General features: G+C 44.2%; 1 protein-coding gene across 1 annotated transcript in view; it reads right to left on the reverse strand.

Annotated features, from left to right (window-relative positions):
• Window positions 1-19,993, reverse strand: part of ANO4 (anoctamin 4) — a 339,950-nt gene that overhangs the window by 119,372 nt on the left and 200,585 nt on the right. The window contains exon 12 of the mRNA XM_029599722.1: window positions 2,266-2,372. Within this exon, the coding sequence (XP_029455582.1) occupies window positions 2,266-2,372 (107 nt within the window). The remainder of the gene's footprint in view (window positions 1-2,265; window positions 2,373-19,993) is intronic.

Raw genomic sequence — 19,993 nt, forward strand, 5'->3', positions numbered from 1 at the left:
GAATGCGCAAAACACAATTAAAAAGGCTGATTTGTTTCATTTGGGGGTGGGGGGTGGAAAAGAATTGGAGGCCACCCCAAATGAAACAAATCTTATTTGTTGCATTCATTTTAAATGAATGCAACGGGCCTAAGCCTAGGCTTGAGGCTAGGGCCTTGCCTAGGGCACAGGCTGAGGCCCAAAGCAGAGCTGTGGCGTATGCCCAAGTACGATGCTGGCTCCTCAGCCTAGGCTTATACCCAAAACTGGAGCCTCATCTAGGGCATAGGCCAAGGACCAAAGTGTGGGCCATAGAAGCAGCCAGGCTGATGCCTGAGCATTGGCCTAGGCTGGATCTGGACCAAGGTCTGATGCCTCAGCCCAGCCCAGAGGCCAGGTCCCGATGCCAGGGCTTCAACCCGGACCCAAGCACGATGCTGGAGCCTAGCCCAGAGGCCAGGTCCAATGCCGGGGCCTCTGCCTAGGCCAGGGCCTGGGCCCAAAGCAGGGGCGGTGGAAGGGGCCAGGCTGGGTTTCGATGCCTGGGCCTTGTAATAGGCTGAAGGGCAGACACAGACCTGATACCACAGCCTGGCCCAGAGGCTGGGTCGTGATACAAGGTCTCAACCCAGATCCAGGATCTCAACCCCAGGGCCTCAGCCTAGGCCAGGGCCTGAGCCCAGGCCCAATGCAGTGGCCTGGCCTGAAGGCCTGGTCCCAACGCTGAGGCCTCAGCCCGGACCTAGGTCCAACATTGAGGCCTGACCTGGAGGGTGGATCCTTATTCCTAGGCCTCAACCTAGGGTCAGGCCCAGGCCCGGAGCCCAAATCTTGGAGCAGCTCCAACATCCTGACCCCCCCAAAACTTGCCTAAGGTCCCTGGTGATCCAGCGGGGGTCCCGGGAGTTATCTCCTGCTCTCGGGCCATCGGCAGCCAGTAAACAAAATGGGGCCGGTGGCCCTTTGCCCTTACCATGTGACAGGGGCTACTGGTGCCATTGGTCGGCCCCTGTCACATGGAAGGAGCAATGGATGGCCCGTGCCCATGCCATTTTCTAAAATGGCTCCAGTCGTCCATTGCTCCTACCATGTGACAGGGGCCAACAAATGGCACCGGTAGCCCCTGTCACATGGTAAGGGCAAAGGGCCAACGGTGCCATTTTATTTACTAGCAGCCGATGGCCCGAGAGCGGGAGATGTTCCCGGGACCCCTGCTGGACCACCTCAGACTTTAGGCAAGTTTTGGGGGGGTCCGGAGGGTGGGGGTTTGTAATTAACGAAATTTGAAGAGTTGGGGTGGGTTGTTTTTTTTTTTTTGGGTGAAAATTGCCAAGAAAAAAAACGATATGATGGAAAACGAAGTTTTCCACAGGTTGGCTAACCCATAGCCCAACCCGGCATAAAAAAAACAAAGCACATCTCTAATGGGTTTCCTAGTGTACTCACCAAAAAGTTATAAAATGTGCCTAGCCTACCAGAAACAACAATTTCGTTCTGTACTCACCATTCAAGTTGACATCTTTGGCTTGCGGGAAGGGAGGAGGGGTAGGATTCCCCCCTCCCCACTCCCTCAGAGCACATCTATGGCCCCCAAACACTCATTTCCCCCCCCCCCCCAGCATACTCATTCCTCCCCTCCTGATACCTTGCTGTAGCCAGCTGAGTGCTACACTCCCTTTCTGCTGCTGCACAGAAGCTTCCTTGGTCAACAGCGCTTGCTCCAATGCTGTGCCGGGTCTGCCTATGTGCTCCTGTGAACATTTGCAGCTCTGGGTGCATCTGAGATGGACAGGCCTCATCGGCAGCAGCAGCCAATCACTGCAACAGCAGAGCAGAAGTCCCACCCACCAAGCCCAAAAAAATGCGATTGACAGGAAAAAACGCCCAATTAGAAGTAACCACACACACGAGCGGATACACATGGCCTTGGCCGGCATTCAAGTTGTAACTCAAGACTTTGATTGTAACTCAAAACTAAAATTTTGGTTGTAACCCAAGTTGTTCGTATGTCAGGCCAGTTGTAACTTGAGGGGCCACTGTATCTGACTTATTCTTAGACAAGTATTGCTAAAGTCTGTGTCTGCTTTTTCCTTTGAGTTTAGGTCCCAAACTTCTTATTTGTTTTCATTTTTATTGTTTTACTGCACTCTTTTTCATACTTTTTTTTTTTTTTATCTTTGATGTTGTACACCACTTTGAGTGACCTTTTGAAGACTGAAGGGGGGGGGGGGTCTTGTAAATATAATAAATAAAAACAAATTAATAAAGCAGTACATCATCACTTACCAATTTTGTTTTTCCCTTCTTCATATTTAACTCTCTGCAATATATGATGAACAATTCTACTTCTTGTGGCGTTATTGAAGAACGTGTCTTTATTGTGAATGATGAAACTATAAAGGGGGGAAAAAAAGGTACCCAAACCTATCAAATCAGTTGAAGTTTACTTAAAAATCTCATTGCATGCTAAACATTTATAAGAAATGTCTGTCACAGTTCCTCAGCTAACCATGCAAACTTCTAGTAGCCATATAGGTCCTAAGGATCATCTGAAAATAATACTGAAGGGACCTCTGCGGCCTCAGAAGCTTCTGCATATCATGATCTCTCGATAGGTTGGTCCAGTAAAAGGGATCCACTTTGCTGAACCAATGAAGCATGAACATATAATGTGTGAATTATATTTATTTTATGTTATAATATTTATTATATAATTATTGTATTAAATATCTTATTATATATATATATATATATACATACAGTATATATATTAAATAACTCTATCTATCTATATATAGTCACACACACATATATAGTTATATTTATTATTACATTATATTATATAATGTTACCTCTTCTCCGACCTAGCTGAGCACAGGAGCTAACTGGGAAGGTTAGAGGCAAGAGCTGGGCCTATGCCTCTAGAGGGCTCTTGCCACACAGGAGGGGGAAAAAAAATCAATCTTTTAAGGTTTTTAAGGTTTATTTTTCTACTTTGGAGGTCTTCAGCAACCAGTCTGGTAGAATAAAACACTGCACTTCACACAGTAGTAGTTGTGCAAAAATAAAGTCCTTTACGGTTTACCGATTTCAGGAAATCATAAAATCCCAGTACACTGAGGATTAGTGCACCAAGCAGTACAGAAAAATATAAAATTCAGCAGCATAAAAACTGTGAACGCAGTCTCTCGCATAGCTGCACAGGTTAGCTCTATGGGTCAGACACCCCCCCCCCCCCCCCCCATCCCTCCTTCTGGGCACCCTCTGATATGTTTCTTTGGATCCTGCTCTCTTTATATCTCAATAGCAAACTGGAACTTCATCTGAATAAGGTAAGAACATCAAAAGCTGATTCCCAAAGGCAGCAGCTCATGAAACAAGGCTTCCAGCTCTGGCAGTCTTCGTTGGATTCCGACTTGAAACTCTAGTGTTTTCCCATCTTAGAAGCACTCTCTTGACAGATTAGGGACTTACATATCTTGTCCTTAAGGCTACATCTGTATCTTCTAAAAAACTTAGGAATTAACCCTTTTTCTATCTGAAGTAATCCTTCTTAAATGGATTTTCAGGGAGAAGAGTAATCCTCCTTGGAAGCCTCAGTGGAACATCTCTAGTGCTAGAGACCTGGGCACTCTCACTTTGAGCTCTAGCCAACCTCATAGGATATGATACTCCTTCAGCACCTCTCTACTGAGAGAGACACCCTTCCACCAAGATCTCTGCGCTTGGAGAGAGAGACCAATGGAAAGAAGTTCCCCAGAGAACCCTGTACTCGCAGGGTCACGGGAGTTTTGTTAAAATGCTGATGCTTCCCACTGGAAAATACCAACCAGTTAGTGCTACTACTCCTGCTCTGAAATCACTCATTTGCAAGTGGTGCATACCAGTAAAGGGCAAATTTGGGGCTCCTTTACAATTAATATATGTATTTAGTAATATTATTACATTTATAACCTGCCAATCCACTGACAGCCTGTAGTGAGGAATAAAGGAAAAGCACCTGAAATAAAATGAAACTATTAGCAAAAACTAAGTGCACTGGTGGTGGAAGTAAGAGTGCAACTCAACAATTGATTCAGTCTTAACGTTACCCACTTTTCCCTATACATGGTAATATGTGTCTAGATTGAAGCACAACAGAAATAAGTAGTAATAGTAGCACTAGTAGTGATTTGCGACCTTAGTGATTTCATCTGAAACAATGGAAAAAGAAATGTCCCGTTTAATAATTGTGGCTGAGGAGTAGTCTAGTGGTTAGAGCAGTGGCCATGTGGCTAAGGTCTGATCCAAGGTCAGGTCGGCACCATTTTGAAAAATGACACCGGCCAGGCCCAGGGCTAGCAGGGCACTTCGGGCCCTATCACGGGATTCTCTTCCATTTTTAGGGGTGCGTGAAGGGGCTCAGGGGGGTGGGGTGCCCACTGAACTCCAATGCCTTTTTGGAACATTTAGGGGTTAGGTGAGGGGCAGGTATTGGGGGGGCACTATACCCCCAACGCTTTTGGTTGACTATTAGGGTGGTGGGACCATGACATCCACTATTTTGATGGAAAAGGAGGTGGGGGAACAATTTCTTTATTGAAGACAGGTTTAGGGGGGGCCCCCGGTGCCAGCCCCAGGGTGAGCAGGGCGTCAACCTTGACCTCAACTCAACTTGGTTTTTTTTTGTCACGGCACTTTTTTTTCAGCATGACCCTTTAAAGCTAAAGCAGGAGCTTTGGGATTCACGTTAGCATCCCCGGCCTTCAATATTCCATTTAATGAGTCCCCAGGAGGTGTAGTTAATGTATCGCGGTTGACCACTTTCTAAGTCGGCTGTGATAAATTATTAACATGGAAATGCATATTAATGAGCTGCTTTGCATGGCTTTGCAAAATTCATGCGTACAAATTGCATGTGAAGCAGCTCATTGTGATAAGGGAGGGAATCACGTGATATTGCTGAGATAGAGTTATATTGCACAATAAACAGTGCAATAAAGCCCTATCGCAGCTTGATAAACTGCCCTGTTAGATTGTGAGCTCTCTGGATATAGAAAAATACTGACAGTATCTAAACATAATCCACTATGAAGTGACTGAAAGGTGGAGTATAAGTAAAATAAATAAAATATAAACAGTGGGGCCATTTTTAAACTTACAACAGCTGACAGTTGTATTTTGTAGCTGAGAAATATTCTTTTCTACTCACTGAAAACACAGAAACCTCAGACCAGTTTTTCCAACAATAATTGCATGCTGTTTTCCATTTTTCTGTGCACATCCTCTAGCAACTCTTATTTTTTAATGTGTCAAGTGAACAGATGTGTGTACTTAGAAAACCTCATCTGCCTTCCCTTTGGAGACATTTCCATTAGGGACCTGACAATTTGAAAAAGCTGTACCATAACTTTCCAAATGACTACAGATTTAAAAGAGGAAAGCTGATAACCCCAATCGCAGAGGTTGAGCCTGCATTGGAATTATTATATTTATCATCACCCTGTTTTTACAGTAGACAGAAGATTATGGGAGAGCTTTTATTTCTATGTACATTTTGATCTACTAGTCCTACCCTATGTGAGGAGTGAGGAGGGTTTGCGTGGGGGTAGGAGATAGGGTCCAGAAGGGTCTGCTTTCTGTTTCCAGGAGTGAGAGAGGTATGAGGTGTCGACCAGGGTGGGTGGGGGGTGGATTTCAAAAGTCCACTTGGTTTCCAGAGAGGGATAGGTTGGGACAGAGAGCCTCTCCCTGTGCCAGGTTCATAGTGTTAACAGGTCTCGTTTCTCAGGCCTGGTTATCAGAGGCTGCAAGGGACAAAGCTAAATGCAGCCGCGTTAAAGTAGCTTTATTCAGTTTAACATGGTCTTTTTAATGCCACTGCATATCATTAGTTTTGTACAATGGAGAGTAAAGTCCGATACAATGGCAGTATTAAAACTGGCATGCAAATCATTTTACTATACTGAATTTAAACCCAGTACATAAACCCCAAAGCTTGGTATCTGTCGTTTAATGGAATTAAGTGTCATTTCATGAAAGAGTCTTGTTTGCCTACATTTAAGAGATTTTTATAATTCTGCATCTAGGAGAAATCTCTTAGTTATAAGCAGAGTCCGACACAAAAGTGGTTGACTTAGCACACATTTGTAGCTTTGGAGCCGCAGCACCAAGGCTTCAACCCTGGCCTTGATGATTGGCGGCACTGCTCACTAGTTTCAAACTTGCGCTAATTCCACCCCCTTTCCGGTCTGTAATCGTGTCGCCAATAGATATGTGCATGCAGTTTTCAGTCTAAACAGTATTCAAAAGGTTCCTCCATTTTGTGTTTTTAGGAAGCATTATTGAGGCCCAATTCATGCAAAAATCTTAGGCCAAATATAGACTGATATTGGGTTAATGCAAGTTAGTCCTTCAGGAATCCTTGATGAGAGCTCTAGAGAAGATAACCTGTAAAGCAGACTCTACCCAAAAATATCCATTGAAGCAATGCTTTTCCTTGGAGAGCGAGTGGCCTTTATACTTACGGCCCGATTTTAAAAGCCGTACGCGTGCGTATACCGGGAGATGTGCACCTGGGTGGGCTGCACGTGCGCAGGCCGGGAGCGGGGTCTGGGCAGGGCGTGGGCGGGGTGCGGGCAGGCTGGGACAGCGCGTGCCGGCAGCCAGCCAGCCAGCCTGCACAAGCTACTACTGCTCCGGAGAGCAGGTAAGTATGAAAACAAACAAAACAAAAGATAGTTAGAGGGGTTTTAGGGGTCAGCGATGATAGGGAAAAGGGGAGGCAAGTTAGCTAGGGGGTTTACGAAGTTTCCTCCCAGTCTACTCCTTTATCGGAATGGAGTAAGAGGGAACTGGGGAAAGGCCCTATCGCATCACGGCGCGCTTGTTACAAAATTTACCCCCTTATGTGCGCGAGTCGGCGCTCATGCACGCGCTAATATAAAATCGGGCGCGCAGAGGTAGCAGATTTTATAACATGCATGCATCAATGCGCGCATGTTATAAATTTGGCCCATCCATGTGCGCGTGCCGGGAACCGCATGCACACGGGTTTTAAAATTGCCCTTTTGGAGAGCAATAATGAAAGGCATTGCTGCCTGTAAAATGATATTCCTTATCGTCCTGCTAGACTAGTCATTACATAGGGGATTTCCCCACAGCTGACAGCGACAGCGGACACCCCTCTTTATGACCTCACGCTGGGCCTATAAGTGGGGTGTGGTCCTGGACCAATTCGATATTCTCTGTCTTCAGCAGTTGTGATGGATAGACAGGTGTAAAGCTCTCAGCCTGGTTGAGCCCCTTGACTCCAGGGCTACCAGTCCTTAGGGGCTGCTTCCCCCAGTAGGAATCTACTCCTGGGAAACTTAGGTCCCCTGGTTGAGCTTCCTCAGGTCTCCTCACAGTTCCCTAGGGGTCTGGTGAGTACCCTGGCAGGGGGGAAGGGGATTTCCCTCTTCTCTAACCCAAGGAATCGGGAACCCAGGAGTATGCTAAGGCTGTGAGCTCTCATCCCCCCTTTCCAACCCTATCTTTGCACTTTTCCCTGTCACCTCTACACCTCCTTTCTTCATCCTGCTCAGGCAAGTTGCCAATAAAGCAAAAAAAAAAAAAAAAGAGCAACAGGAAGAGAGCTCCGGGATTCTGAGACAGGAACTACGGTTGCTGCCCTCTCAGGAGTGATTGGAAGGGTGAGTTATTCCATTTCTACTACGAGGCAGCCACGGGGAAAGAAACCTCATAATCAAGTGCAGCGGCTGTGTTCGTGCTACTGCAGCCAGCTTAGTGCACCTGCAGGAGGAGGTGAAGGGCGTGACAAAGTGACAGGTGGAAGGCCTGGAAGGATACTTGGGCCACGAGATGATAGCATCTGCCTAGCTCAGCGGTCTAAGCACGCAGCATTGTGTTTCTATCTATGCCATTCCAAAAAAAAAAAGAAGTGAGAAACAAAGGCACCCATGACGAGGGGAGCTCAGGCCCTACACCTCATTCACAGGGTTTCCTCCCCACTCCGACTCTCTCCCTTCTATTTAAAAAAAAAAAAAAAGTGGAGGGGGGAAGAGGGCCATGATGAGAGGCCTAAGGAATTAGTTATATTGTGGAAAGTTATTAAAAAGAGCAGAGTAAAAATGCAGGGCTGGGATGATCTAGATAAGGAGCATTATGAGGAGATGATGAGAGATTATAGAATTAGTTCTCACAAGGCAAAGAGATTTTATTATGTTCAACAATTAGAAACATCCCTTAATCAACCACTTGAGCTGTTGCACTTAGTGGGAACACTGATTGCAGAACCTAGGGTAGATTGTAACAGTAATCCGAGTTGTGAGAATTTAGCACATTTTTTTTGAGGAAAAGATTTTGAATCTTCAATGCCAACTTACTTTATCTGCTCCTGTATCTGAAAGTATTCCATATACTATCTGGATGGATTTTAATTGGTCAGTTTAGATTGGCAATCAATCACACAAGAGACAGAGCTGGCTGTAAGTAAAATACATTCTACGAGTCAAGGCTTGATCCATGTCCTTTTGTGTACATTTTTGTGTGCTACTGTTTCTTATTCTTCAATAATTATAAATTGATTATTGAGTGAAGAGGTAGTGACAGATTGCTTAAAATTAGCAACAGTCAGGCTAGTATCAAAGAACAGTAATGCCTCTATGGATGACCTTGTTAATTTCCATTCAGAATCTAACCTGCCAATCCTGGCTAAAATATTGGAAAAGTATGACCTATTCCAACTGGACAAATTTATGCAAAAAGGCTCTGGTACTGGATGATAATCAGTTCAATTTTAGGAAAGGGCACAACACAGAATTGCTACTATTATCCCTTTATTGACCCTTTACTGTCATCTTGAAAAGGGAGGAATTGGATTATTGGTTCACTTGGACTTGTCTGCAGCATTTGACACTGTTGATTATGGTACGCTTTGGAATCAGTTGCGACAAGCTGGGATTGGTGGGCAAGTGATAAGGTGGCTTAGGTCCTTCTTAATGGGAAGAAAATTGAGTACAGTTGGATAACGCTTGTTCAACCTGAAAACCCTGCGTTCTGGAGTCCTTCAGAGATTGGCTCTTTCCTCTGTATTTTTGACATATATCTTTCACCTACAGGATCATATATTTCATCTATGTGGATGACATACAGTTGTGCATCCCAAGTGGCATGGATGGTTCTTCCTGCCTACCGCTCTTGTATAGATGTTTAGATGGAATGAGAAACTGGTTGGGAGTGCAAAGTTTGTCATTAAACACTGTTAGAAAAACAAGTTGATGTGGCTGAGCAAAACACCCCCTAATGCAGATTTATGGATCATCTTTGAAGGTAACTTTTTACCTGTGTATATGGAGGCTAGATTCCACACTTTCCTTGCACTCCAATGTTAAACATGTGGCCAAAACAGCAATTTTAAAGCTTAAAATGTTAAAGCCTTTGAAGGCATTATTGTCTACCCAACTTGTTTAGAACTATAATCCATACCCTTGTAATAAATCATCTGAATTATTGTAATAGTGCATGGGTTGGCTTACCAGATACATTGTTTCAGGCGTTACAAGTGATACAGCAAGCTGCTGCCAGTCTCCTGATTTTACGATCATATTACCCATGTATTAAGGGAGTTACATTGACTGCCTGTTAAATATCAATCGTATTTTAAATTGCTGCAATTGTTATATTTGGAAGATGACTGTATTGTTGCTTGTAAGGATCAATAGTATGAACCAACATGCGCGTTACGCTCAGAAGAAACAGGATTGTTGAAGATCCCCCAACATGGGAGTTTTGATCACAATTGATCCTTAGACAAACTTTGATTTACGCCACTCTCTCTCTTTAGAATAAGCTTCCAATTTAGCTAAGACAGGAAACCGATTTAAAACATTTAGGAAAGGCTTAAAAGCATTATTGTTTCAGAGAGGTATTGATTAAGTTATTTTACTTCATGTTAAAGGAGCGGGCCTTTTAATAATTTTTTATTGGTAATTAAAATGCAATATAAAAATATATTTACATATATTTTGTTATGACCGCTGTTACTCACTTTGTGTGTTGCTGCCCTCTCTCCTTTGGGAAGGCTCACGGCTGTGGCTAGCCGCTTCAGACACTCATGGCTCCGTTCCAGGATTCCCGAGGATGGCAAGGACGCCGCCACCCGCCATGTATATATTTATTTATTTATTTATTTAGAAGTTTTTAGGGACGCCAGGGCGGGAACCTCAGAGGTGTCTCCTGTTGATGATATCACTAGCCCTGGACTCTTAAGCACCATCGAGGCCTGACTCTAATCGACTTGGCAACGAGTTCCCTCCTTGCTGAATCCTGCTGTTCTTGCTACGGATGCTGGTTCCTGCTTCTCCTGGCATGAGACACTCTCGGGTACCCGCTCCTTGGGGGCCCTGCTCCTGTCTCTGGATATCCGCTCCTCGGAGGGCTCTGCGCCTTGAACGCTATCTGCCATCTCCCCGCTCCTCAGGGTTGCTCTAGGAATTACTTTTCCCGCGAGACTCTACTTCGGTGTACCCTGCTCTGTGGACCATTGCCGTTCTACTCTGCTTCATGGAGACTCAGTGTGGTGAGCCCCGCTCTGCAGACCATTGCCTTACGACTCTACTCGTGGAGACCAATGTAGGTGTACCCCGCCCTGCAGCCACTGCCTCACTACTCTACTTCGTGGAGACCAACATAGGTGTACCCCGCCCTGCAGGCCACTACCTCATTACTCTGTTCCGTGGGACCTAGCACTAGTGTACTCCGCTTCACGGGCCATTGCCACCGCTAGTGACTAGCCGCGCCCCCGCTCCTTAGCCAGATAAATCCAAATATCTGTTGCTTCAGAGGTGGACCTTTGGCTGAGGTGGGGTTGACACAACCCGTAGGCAAAGACCTACGGGTCCCCACAGTCGGCAGGTGGAGTGGGCTGATAGACAGAGGCCACTGGAGCTTCACCTATACCAGCCCTTGTTCCCCGCGGGTTGACCCTTTGGGTGCCGGGGCTGGCAGGACTTAGGTGGGCCTCTGTATATAGTCGCAGAAGAAGTTGGTTCAGCCCAGAGACAACAGGTGAGAGATGGTACAGTCTACTCCTGGACTAGGTAGTGTCCTGGAAAATCGGGCACCAATGGAATGAAGGCAGACAGGGGTCGCTTGAGCAAAGAGCAGGCCGAAGCCTGAAGAGACCGCGTCCAGGGAGTAGTAGGAGAAGCGTCCAAAGGCAGGCTTGAGTCAGGGCTGGCGGCAATCTGAGGGCAGTGGCAAGCAAGGCTGAGGTCAGGCAAAGTGGAGTTCTGAGCCTGGAGATAGGTGATGTGTAGTTGGACGAAGCAGAGGTCAGGGTCTGGAGATAGGCAATGCGTAGTTGGACGAAGCAGTGGTTGGGATCTGGAGGTAGGCAAGGTGTAGTCAAGCGAAGCAGAGGTCTAGGTCTGGAGATAGGCAGTAGCGTAGTCGGACGAAGCAGAGGTCTGGGTCTGGAGATAGGCAGTAGCATAGTCAGGCGAAGCAAAGGACTGGGTCTGGACCACTGCAAGTTTTGCAAAACACTCTTTCGGATAGTAGAAAGACTAGGGGACACTCCATGAAGTTAGTATGGGGCACATTTAAAACTAATCGGAGAAAGTTCTTTTTTACTCAACGCACAATTAAACTCTGGAATTTGTTGCCAGAGAATGTGGTTCGTGCAGTTAGTATAGCTGTGTTTAAAAAAGGATTGGATAAGTTCTTGGAGGAGAAGTCCATTACCTGCTATTAAGTTCACTTAGAGAATAGCCACTGCCATTAGCAATGGTTACATGGAATAGACTTAGTTTTTGGGTACTTGCCAGGTTCTTATGGCCTGGATTGGCCACTGTTGGAAACAGGATGCTGGGCTTGATGGACCCTTGGTCTGACCCAGTATGGCATTTTCTTATGTTCTTATGTTCTTAAGAGTTTTAACCAGCAAAAACAAAAGAGAACATATCACGGAAACACTGGTTGAACTACACTGGTTTCCGATCGAACAAAGAATCCATTACAAAACATTGTGCACCATACATAAATTAATACATAACGAAAATGCAGACTGGTTAAATACAGCCCTCTGAGTACACGTCCCTAACAGAAACCTAAAGTCAGCAAACAAAGCCCTTCTGACTATACCATCAGTCAAAACAGCAAGACTAACACAAGTAAGAGAGAGGTGAGGGCAAAGGTAGCGCCGGCGCCATTTTGAAGATTGGCAATACGGCCCGCGTGCAGGAGGTCGCTCCCGGACCCCCACTGGACTTTTGGCAAGTCTTGTGGGGGTCAGGAGGCCCCTCCAAGCTGGCCAAAAGTCCCTGGGGGTCCAGCGGGGGTCCGGGGGCGATCTCCTGCACGCGTGACGTCGGGAGCCAGGAACCAAAATGGTGCCGGCGCTACCTTTGCCCTGTCACATGATAAGGGCAAAGGGCCACCGGCGCCATTTCTCTTAACGCAGTCGTAGCCAGAGAGAGGGAGATCGCGCCGGGACCCCCCCCCCACTGGACCCCAGGTAATTTAAAACATTTTGGGGGGGGGGGGGGTTAGGGAGGGTTGGGGATTTGTTTTAAAGGTTCGGGGTGGGTTTTAGGGTTTTTTTGGTGTGCCGGTTTTCCCGCCCTCCCCCGATTTACGATTTTTAACGATTTTTAAAAAAAAAACAAAAACACGATGATAAGATTTCCCCCCAGCCAAAATCGATCATTAATACGATTGATCACACGATTCACACCCCTAATATGAATTGCCTTTATGTCAAAATTACAAGTATGCACTAACAATGTTTGTTGTTCCTCAGGGTAGAGAAGGCTTTCCCAGTAGTGAAGGCAGATATCTCTGTAGCTAAGATTCTGCTGAGAGAATTTATTCCAAGGTTAAAAACTAAGGGCCTCATTTTCCAAAGCTATCGCAGGCTTGCGCTGTTAGCGCAAGCCTACGATAGCTAGCGAAAGTAGCGCAGACCTGCGCTACTGAAATCGAGGCGGAGTCGGCCCCGGAAGAGGAGGAGTTGGGGGCGTCACCAGGGCCAACTCCTGTGAGGACGGTGCGCCAAGCGGAAAGGTAAGGCCCTTTTCACTTGCTATTTTGCGCCCAATAACTACACCTTCTATGGTGTAGTTATTGGGCGCGATGCTGGCAGCGATCGCACCACAGCGGTGCGATCGCTGCTGGCTAACGCAGGACCGCCCCCCCGCCCCAGAATAGCGCAATTTTCTAAAGTATCGCATGCCTGCGATACTTTAGACAATGAGGCCCTAAATCTGGAATTTATTCCAAGGTTAAAAACTAAATCTCCTTGAGGCATAACGATAGAAACATGAAAGTAGCTTTATGACCGCTATTTGCTGAATTAATATTAAAATGTTTAGTTTCAATAGAACTATAATTTCACTGTAATCACTACCTCAATTTTGTGGTATGCCAGACTTATTTTTCAAGTTTGACTCTGCCATGAAAGATGTGACGTTTGAAGATGACATTTTTCCCAGTTTGATTTCTTTTCATTTTTTAAACAGATCTATTTTAATTCTGACTTTTGTTTTATTCCGAATCAATCCAAACACTTCCCAAACACTTTCTGGTCTAGTTTTGAGCTCAAATATGTGTTAATTGTCATTTGTCTTGTGTTATTTGTGTGTCATTACACCTGAAGAATGCAATGAATGAATTTGTATCAGTTCAGTGAAATATATGTTTCTAGGTAATGTCTGAACACTTAAGTTGTTATGATGGAATCTTCTCACTGATTAATTTGAATTTGTTTTGCTGCTCTTATATTAGAGGCTATGCTTCGATGTCAAAAGAAATACACCATACTGGCAGAGGCCACGTGTCATTGATTTCAGAAATCAACCCACCCTTTCCATCCTTTGCAACAAAAGCCATCAGAAGCCATCTTGCACCCTTCATTATATGAACTGAAATGTCCACACTTCTTGCCTGATTTTCTCTTTACGTTTGTTTTGTTTTATGCCTTACCCAGATGCTGCTTTCCTTGTTTTTATGAGAATGTACTTTTATTTGACATGTGATAACTGATTGTCATAACAAAAATATTTTTGTGATATACCTAGTCAATATCTAGTTAAGTATCTATTTGCAGATGCCATTATTTAGATTTCCAAATTAATGATACGGTCTGAATTAATGGAGTTTTTATTAGTCCCTACATTCCAAGTGTTTTGTAGTATGCATTTACTTGCTGAGTCAGCTAAATGATCGTTTGATATGTTCTCCTCTATCTTTATCTATGGAAGCTAGTTTGATTACATTCATGGTTCAAGAGGGATCAAGAGAGATCAAGAGGGATATTTAATTCTCCCTTATTTCTTGTTTTTATTTTACTGACTTTCTTCACTTTCCTGTGCAGGGACTCGCCCAAATAGTTTGGTAGCCTTATGAGGACATTATTTTGTATGTGGACAAAAAGCATACTGAGCACTTCCCCACAGGGTGGGCCGGCACTTGTTTCAGTGCAAGTGTTTTATCTTACACACACATTTGTCTGAATTTGTCTGTAATTCCAGATGTTTACTCTAATTATTCCTGATTGAAGAGAGAATTGCAACAGTTGTTAGATTTCCTTAATTCTTACAAAACCACCCTATTAGCCATTACAGGTGTCATTCCATTAGTTACAGGGTTTCTTTTTCAATTTATGGTACAAAGATGCAGTGCATACAAGCCATTTTTAGAAGTTATGGTTTCTGAGTATGAGTGTACTTTTAACAAAATTATTAATAAATTATCACAGCTATATGTAGAACCGAATAATTATTTGTTATTATCCCAAGGCAGAGTATTTGCTATTGTAAAAGGACAAGGTTGTGTTTCCATTGATAATTTTGAATTGGCAATAGATTTGGTCTACCTGTTGGGAACAACAGGTAAATTGGCTCACATTCCTAGGGGAAATTGGGCAGTGGTTTCTTGTGGTTTACTCTGGTTCTTTTTCTAGGTGTGATAGTAGTGTGTATGTGCTTGCCTATCTGTTTATTGTTTATGGGCTCAACCAACATCTCCCATGCATTTGCTCATACCTGCGACAACTCCAACCAAAGATGCCTTCCACTCCTAAGATAATGGATTCTCAGAATAACACTGTGCATGCCCAATATGCAGAGCCACGTGCTCCTATAACTGAATCCCATATGTAAAAACTGATGGTAGAAACAGTATGCTTGGCAAAGACGGGTAAGATTTGGTTAGCCTACCACTAGGATGGGTTACACCGGACAACCTAAGACAGCCAGATACGGGCCATCCGGAGTGAAGAATTATTAGCGATAATTCTTCAAAAGGGAAGTGAAGATTTAGGTTAATTATAATTACTGCTTTAAGAAAAAGGTCTCATGTTGACTAATAATTGGAATAAAAAGACCTGAAGAGGGAAAAATGTAATTCTCTCAGCCTAAGGCTGAGCATGGCGTGAGAGTGCTGATAAGCAAGGCTCCAAGAAAGTTATAACAAACAAAGAAAACACTGAGTAAGCAGAATGTGTGATGTCTGAAAGGCGCGTGAAGGAAAAGTACCAGCAAATGTAAGAGATGAGCGAAGGGAGGGGGAGAATTATGAGAGCCATGTTTAACAGTCTATAAAAAGGTAATGCAAATTTAAAACAATGAGTAAACTGGCATTGTCCACAAAACAGTATATTCTATAAACTGGGCTCCAAGTTTACTTCCTGAAGGAAACACAATCTCGTTCCCTTTGGTTTCCACTATCTTGATTTTTGTATGCATGCATGAAATGAACAAGTCCTGCCAGCTTTTATAAGATCTCCAAGCTACTTAACAAATGTTATGTTTTGAAACTGAAAGTCTGTTTCGTCCGTCACTGGCTATCTCTGAGGAAGAAACTAACCAGGGTAAGTTCAGGTCTATTAACAGAAGGAGGGGTTTTGGGCCAGGACACTACATTTGTTTAAATCGGTGCCTTTGGTGTCACTTGTGGGGGTGGGGGAAGGAGGACCCTTACTGTCACATGGGGGAATTGGGGGAAGGGGGTCATCAGTGTCACTTAAGGGTGGTGAGGGGTATTTACTATCAGGGGAGCCAACAGTGTCACTTGGGGAGGTAGGGGGAGGGGCTGGAGGCTTTATTTTATTGGAGGGATTTGGAGGGGCAAGAGCATTTACTGGAGGGATGTGGGGTGGGGTGGGGCCATTGCTGTGCAGGTGCATTTTTTTAATTTATATTTTGGAGGAGTCAGGGCCACCTCAACTGGAAGCCCTGGGTTGAGACAGGGGCAGCACTGACCCCCGCTCAACCTCCCTCTATTTTTTGGGCCAGTGTCCCTTTAAGACGATGGCAATCCCATGAGGTTGGGGCTGCCATCGTGTTAAGACTATTCACTGCATTCTTTTGTCCCCTGGTGTTTTGGCTGTGAGACAAAAGAACACACCATACAGCCATGATGCTTTTTTCAAGGGAGGGGCCCCACTATCGTGGCGATGCCCCCTCCATGATAGTAGGACCCCTTGTGATAAAATATCGCTGCAGTGCATCCAGTTAGCTGTAGAAGTACCTCCTCCCCATTACACCCCATCCCACAAACCACCTAACTAGCTATCTACTTATCCAGATAAGTAGTTTCAACTTATCTGGCTAAGTGGCACTGTACATCAGACCCAGGGACTTTAACACCTCTATGGAAAGATAACACAAACCTGTCCTTTAATGATTCATCTCTGATTATGTTTTCCCTAATATTTTTTCAGATTCTGATTTTCCTACGACTAGGGCAGTAATTCCAACTCTCCATATAAAGGAAAGCATGATTTTGTAACAAAGTTAACAAATACACACATAAGTTTACACCAGGTTTGAAAACAGGCGTATGCACCTCTGTTCGCTTTGAAAACGATAGCACCAAAACTACCTCCACACATTTACACCTGTTAATTTGTTGGCAGGAAATTTATAGGGAAAATTAATGAGCATACTTTTGGCAATCTCAAAGTTTGGGCACAAGTCCAAATACCCCACCTGATAGCCCTCGGAAAGGCCTCCACTCAGTCTGTGTAAACTTACGTGCACACAGGACATACACACTGATCATAAACTTGGATTTTGCAAAATATGAATGACAAATAAACCAATAAATAAACACCTGCATATCAGGTGAGAAATGTGTATACCAAGCCATTTCCATGGGTAAAACACTCTTTTACCCACATAAAGGCCTTTGAACATTACCCCCCTCATGGGGGAAATTTTCAAAACTGTGAGGGTCACTGCAAAGTCTGCACCAGATCTCAAAGGGAAAGTACACACAAGCTTTCCCTCTGAAAATAGCAAAACAAAAAAGCACCTGCAGAGATTTGCATGTGCGATTTCTAGGGATACTCTTTCCTTGAAAACCAACATGTAGAATTTTGAAAATGCAAAAGCATGCACACTGCTGCCGCCCTCTGAGTGCGCCTGCTTCCCCTGTGGATAAAAGTATGCACATTGTTGGTCCCCGCATGCACTTTTACCTGGGGAAAGGTTAGGCAATTGCCAGACAGCCTATTTACCCAGGCAAATGGCTTTTGAAAATTTCCCTCCCAATAAGGAGAATTTCTAAAGGGATGCGCGTGTTCAAATTACCAGATGCGTGCACATACAGATGAATTTTCAAAGGAGTTACTCGCATAAATGCAATATAGTGTAACAATTTTTAAAAGCCCACTTACATGGGTAAAGTATATTTGCACGTGTAAAACCCATTTTTAAGCATGTAAATTCATTTGAAAATCAGGCCCAAAGTGCAAAATACAATGGCATATATTGCAGCAATTTTTCAGAAGCCCACTTACATGGGTCAAGAGCATTTACACATGTAAGCGTATAAATGCTTTTGAAAATCAGGTCCAAATAGCACATATTTGCGCAAATGCTATTCTATAAATATCCAACATATACATGCAAGTAATGATGTGCAAATAAAGTTGCTCATATAAAAAAAAAGAGCAGGTCAGGGGCGTTCCAGGGTGAGGGCCAACATTTACATGCATAAATTGCTATTTTATAACCTGCCAAAGCACCGCATATACATAGATTACCTGTGTATATTTACACCTGCTAATTACATGGTGTAAGTAAGAATAAAATTCTTTATAGCCAAATACCAACTGGGGTGTGGGTAAACTGAAGGGAGTTCATGCTGAAGAAACAGAAGGGTATCGATGACCTAGAGCACACATATCTTAAAATCTGCAGACTTGCATGTGTAAAAGCTGACAAGTGCTAAGGAAAATATTCGTGTCACATCTCCACAAGTAAATGTTTAAAACAGGGAGCACAAATATACACATTTTGCAGATGTACACCACTTTTCAAGACAAGTTTTTAAAAAGTACCATTTATCCAGATTACTAAAATAGCTGGATAAGTCTTCAAACTCTATTTAACCGGCTATCTTAATTATCTGGCTAAGTAGAGCTTTTCTTTTACTTATCCGGCTATCTTATTTCGCCAGAAAAGTCTTAAACAGCGCTGCTTAGCTGTTTTTTGAGACTTTTCTGTCTAAGTGGCAGCTTGCCGCCACTTAGCTGGATAAGTCAATACTTATCTGACTATGTTGAAAATACATGCCATGTATTAGGGATGTGAATCGTTTTTCAACGATTAAAATTATCGTCCGATAATGTTTATATCATCTTAAATCGTTATAGAACACGATACAATAGAAATTCTAACGATTTATCGTTAAAAATCGTTAAATCGTGTTAGTGCGCACTAACTCGAGTTAGTGCGCACTAACTCCCCGTTAGTGCGCACTAACTCGATTTAGTGCGCACTAACTGAAAATGATACAAATAAACACTTTCCAGGTCACTGAAGGTCAGTTAGGAATGAATATGTGTTCCTATTGGCTGGCTGCCCTCTTATCTATTGATGTTACCAAGGTTACCACTGAGGTGATGGTTGGGGGGATGGGAAATGGAACTGGAAACTAATGAACACCAACAGAAAATGAAACAAAGTGTTCACACTTCCCAGGTCAGTAAAGGTCACTTAGGAATGAATATGTATGTATGTATTCCTATTGGCTGGCTGTGCTCTTATCTATTGATGTTACCAAGGCTAATACTGAGGTAATGGTTGGGGGGATGTGAAATGGAAACAGTTGGAAGCTTGACAAAAAAAGTAATGTAATGATCAGCACTCACGTGACTAGAACTTGTTTGTTTATTATTTTTGTTAGCAGGCACCTGAAATGCTAGTGCATGTTGAATTTGCCAATCACTGTGCATTTTAGAAAGGTGGTCCTGGCTGGAACTGTACACAGTTCAAATATATGTAATTGATTGTTGGTAAGTGTATTTTTTAAGTAGCCACACTGGCACAAGTATGTTTACTTTTCCTCCTACTTAACTCACTAGCTCAGCTTTGTAAGAAGGGCTTCTCTGCTTGTGTGTTGTTTTTGTTTGGTGTGAGGAGAGCAGAAACATCAGATCTTTATTCAATCTACTACAGTCATCTCTTACAGTGCCCTATCCCTATTAATACCAGGAGTGTTGTGATCTTCCTGCACACAGTGCCCTAACCCTGATACCAGTCTGAGACAGCTCCCTCCCTGCATTACTAGTGAGAGGCTGGCTTCACAGACAGGGGGGAGCTGCCTGACCCTCACTCCTGACTTCCCCCATGTCCCAGCTAGTGAATGGTGTGTGGGTGAGGGGGGGGGGAGGATGGTGAAGTCTGAGACAGCTCCCTCCCTGCATTACTAGTGAGAGGCTGGCTTCACAGACAGGGGGGAGCTGCCTGACCCTCACTCCTGACTTCCCCCATGTCCCAGCTAGTGAATGGTGTGTGGGTGAGGGGGGGGGGGGGGAGGATGGTGAAGTCTGAGACAGCTCCCTCCCTGCATTACTAGTGAGAGGCTGGCTTCCCTGATACCAGGGGTGTTGTGATCTTCCTGCATGCAGTGCCCTATCCCTATTAATACCAGGAGTGTTGTGATCTTCCTGCATGCAGTGCCCTATCCCTGATACCGGGATGTGTGCAAGAAGATCACAACACCCCCGGTATCAGGAATAGGG

The sequence above is a fragment of the Rhinatrema bivittatum genome, chromosome 4, assembly GCF_901001135.1.
Source record: "Rhinatrema bivittatum chromosome 4, aRhiBiv1.1, whole genome shotgun sequence".
Taxonomy (NCBI): domain Eukaryota; kingdom Metazoa; phylum Chordata; class Amphibia; order Gymnophiona; family Rhinatrematidae; genus Rhinatrema; species Rhinatrema bivittatum.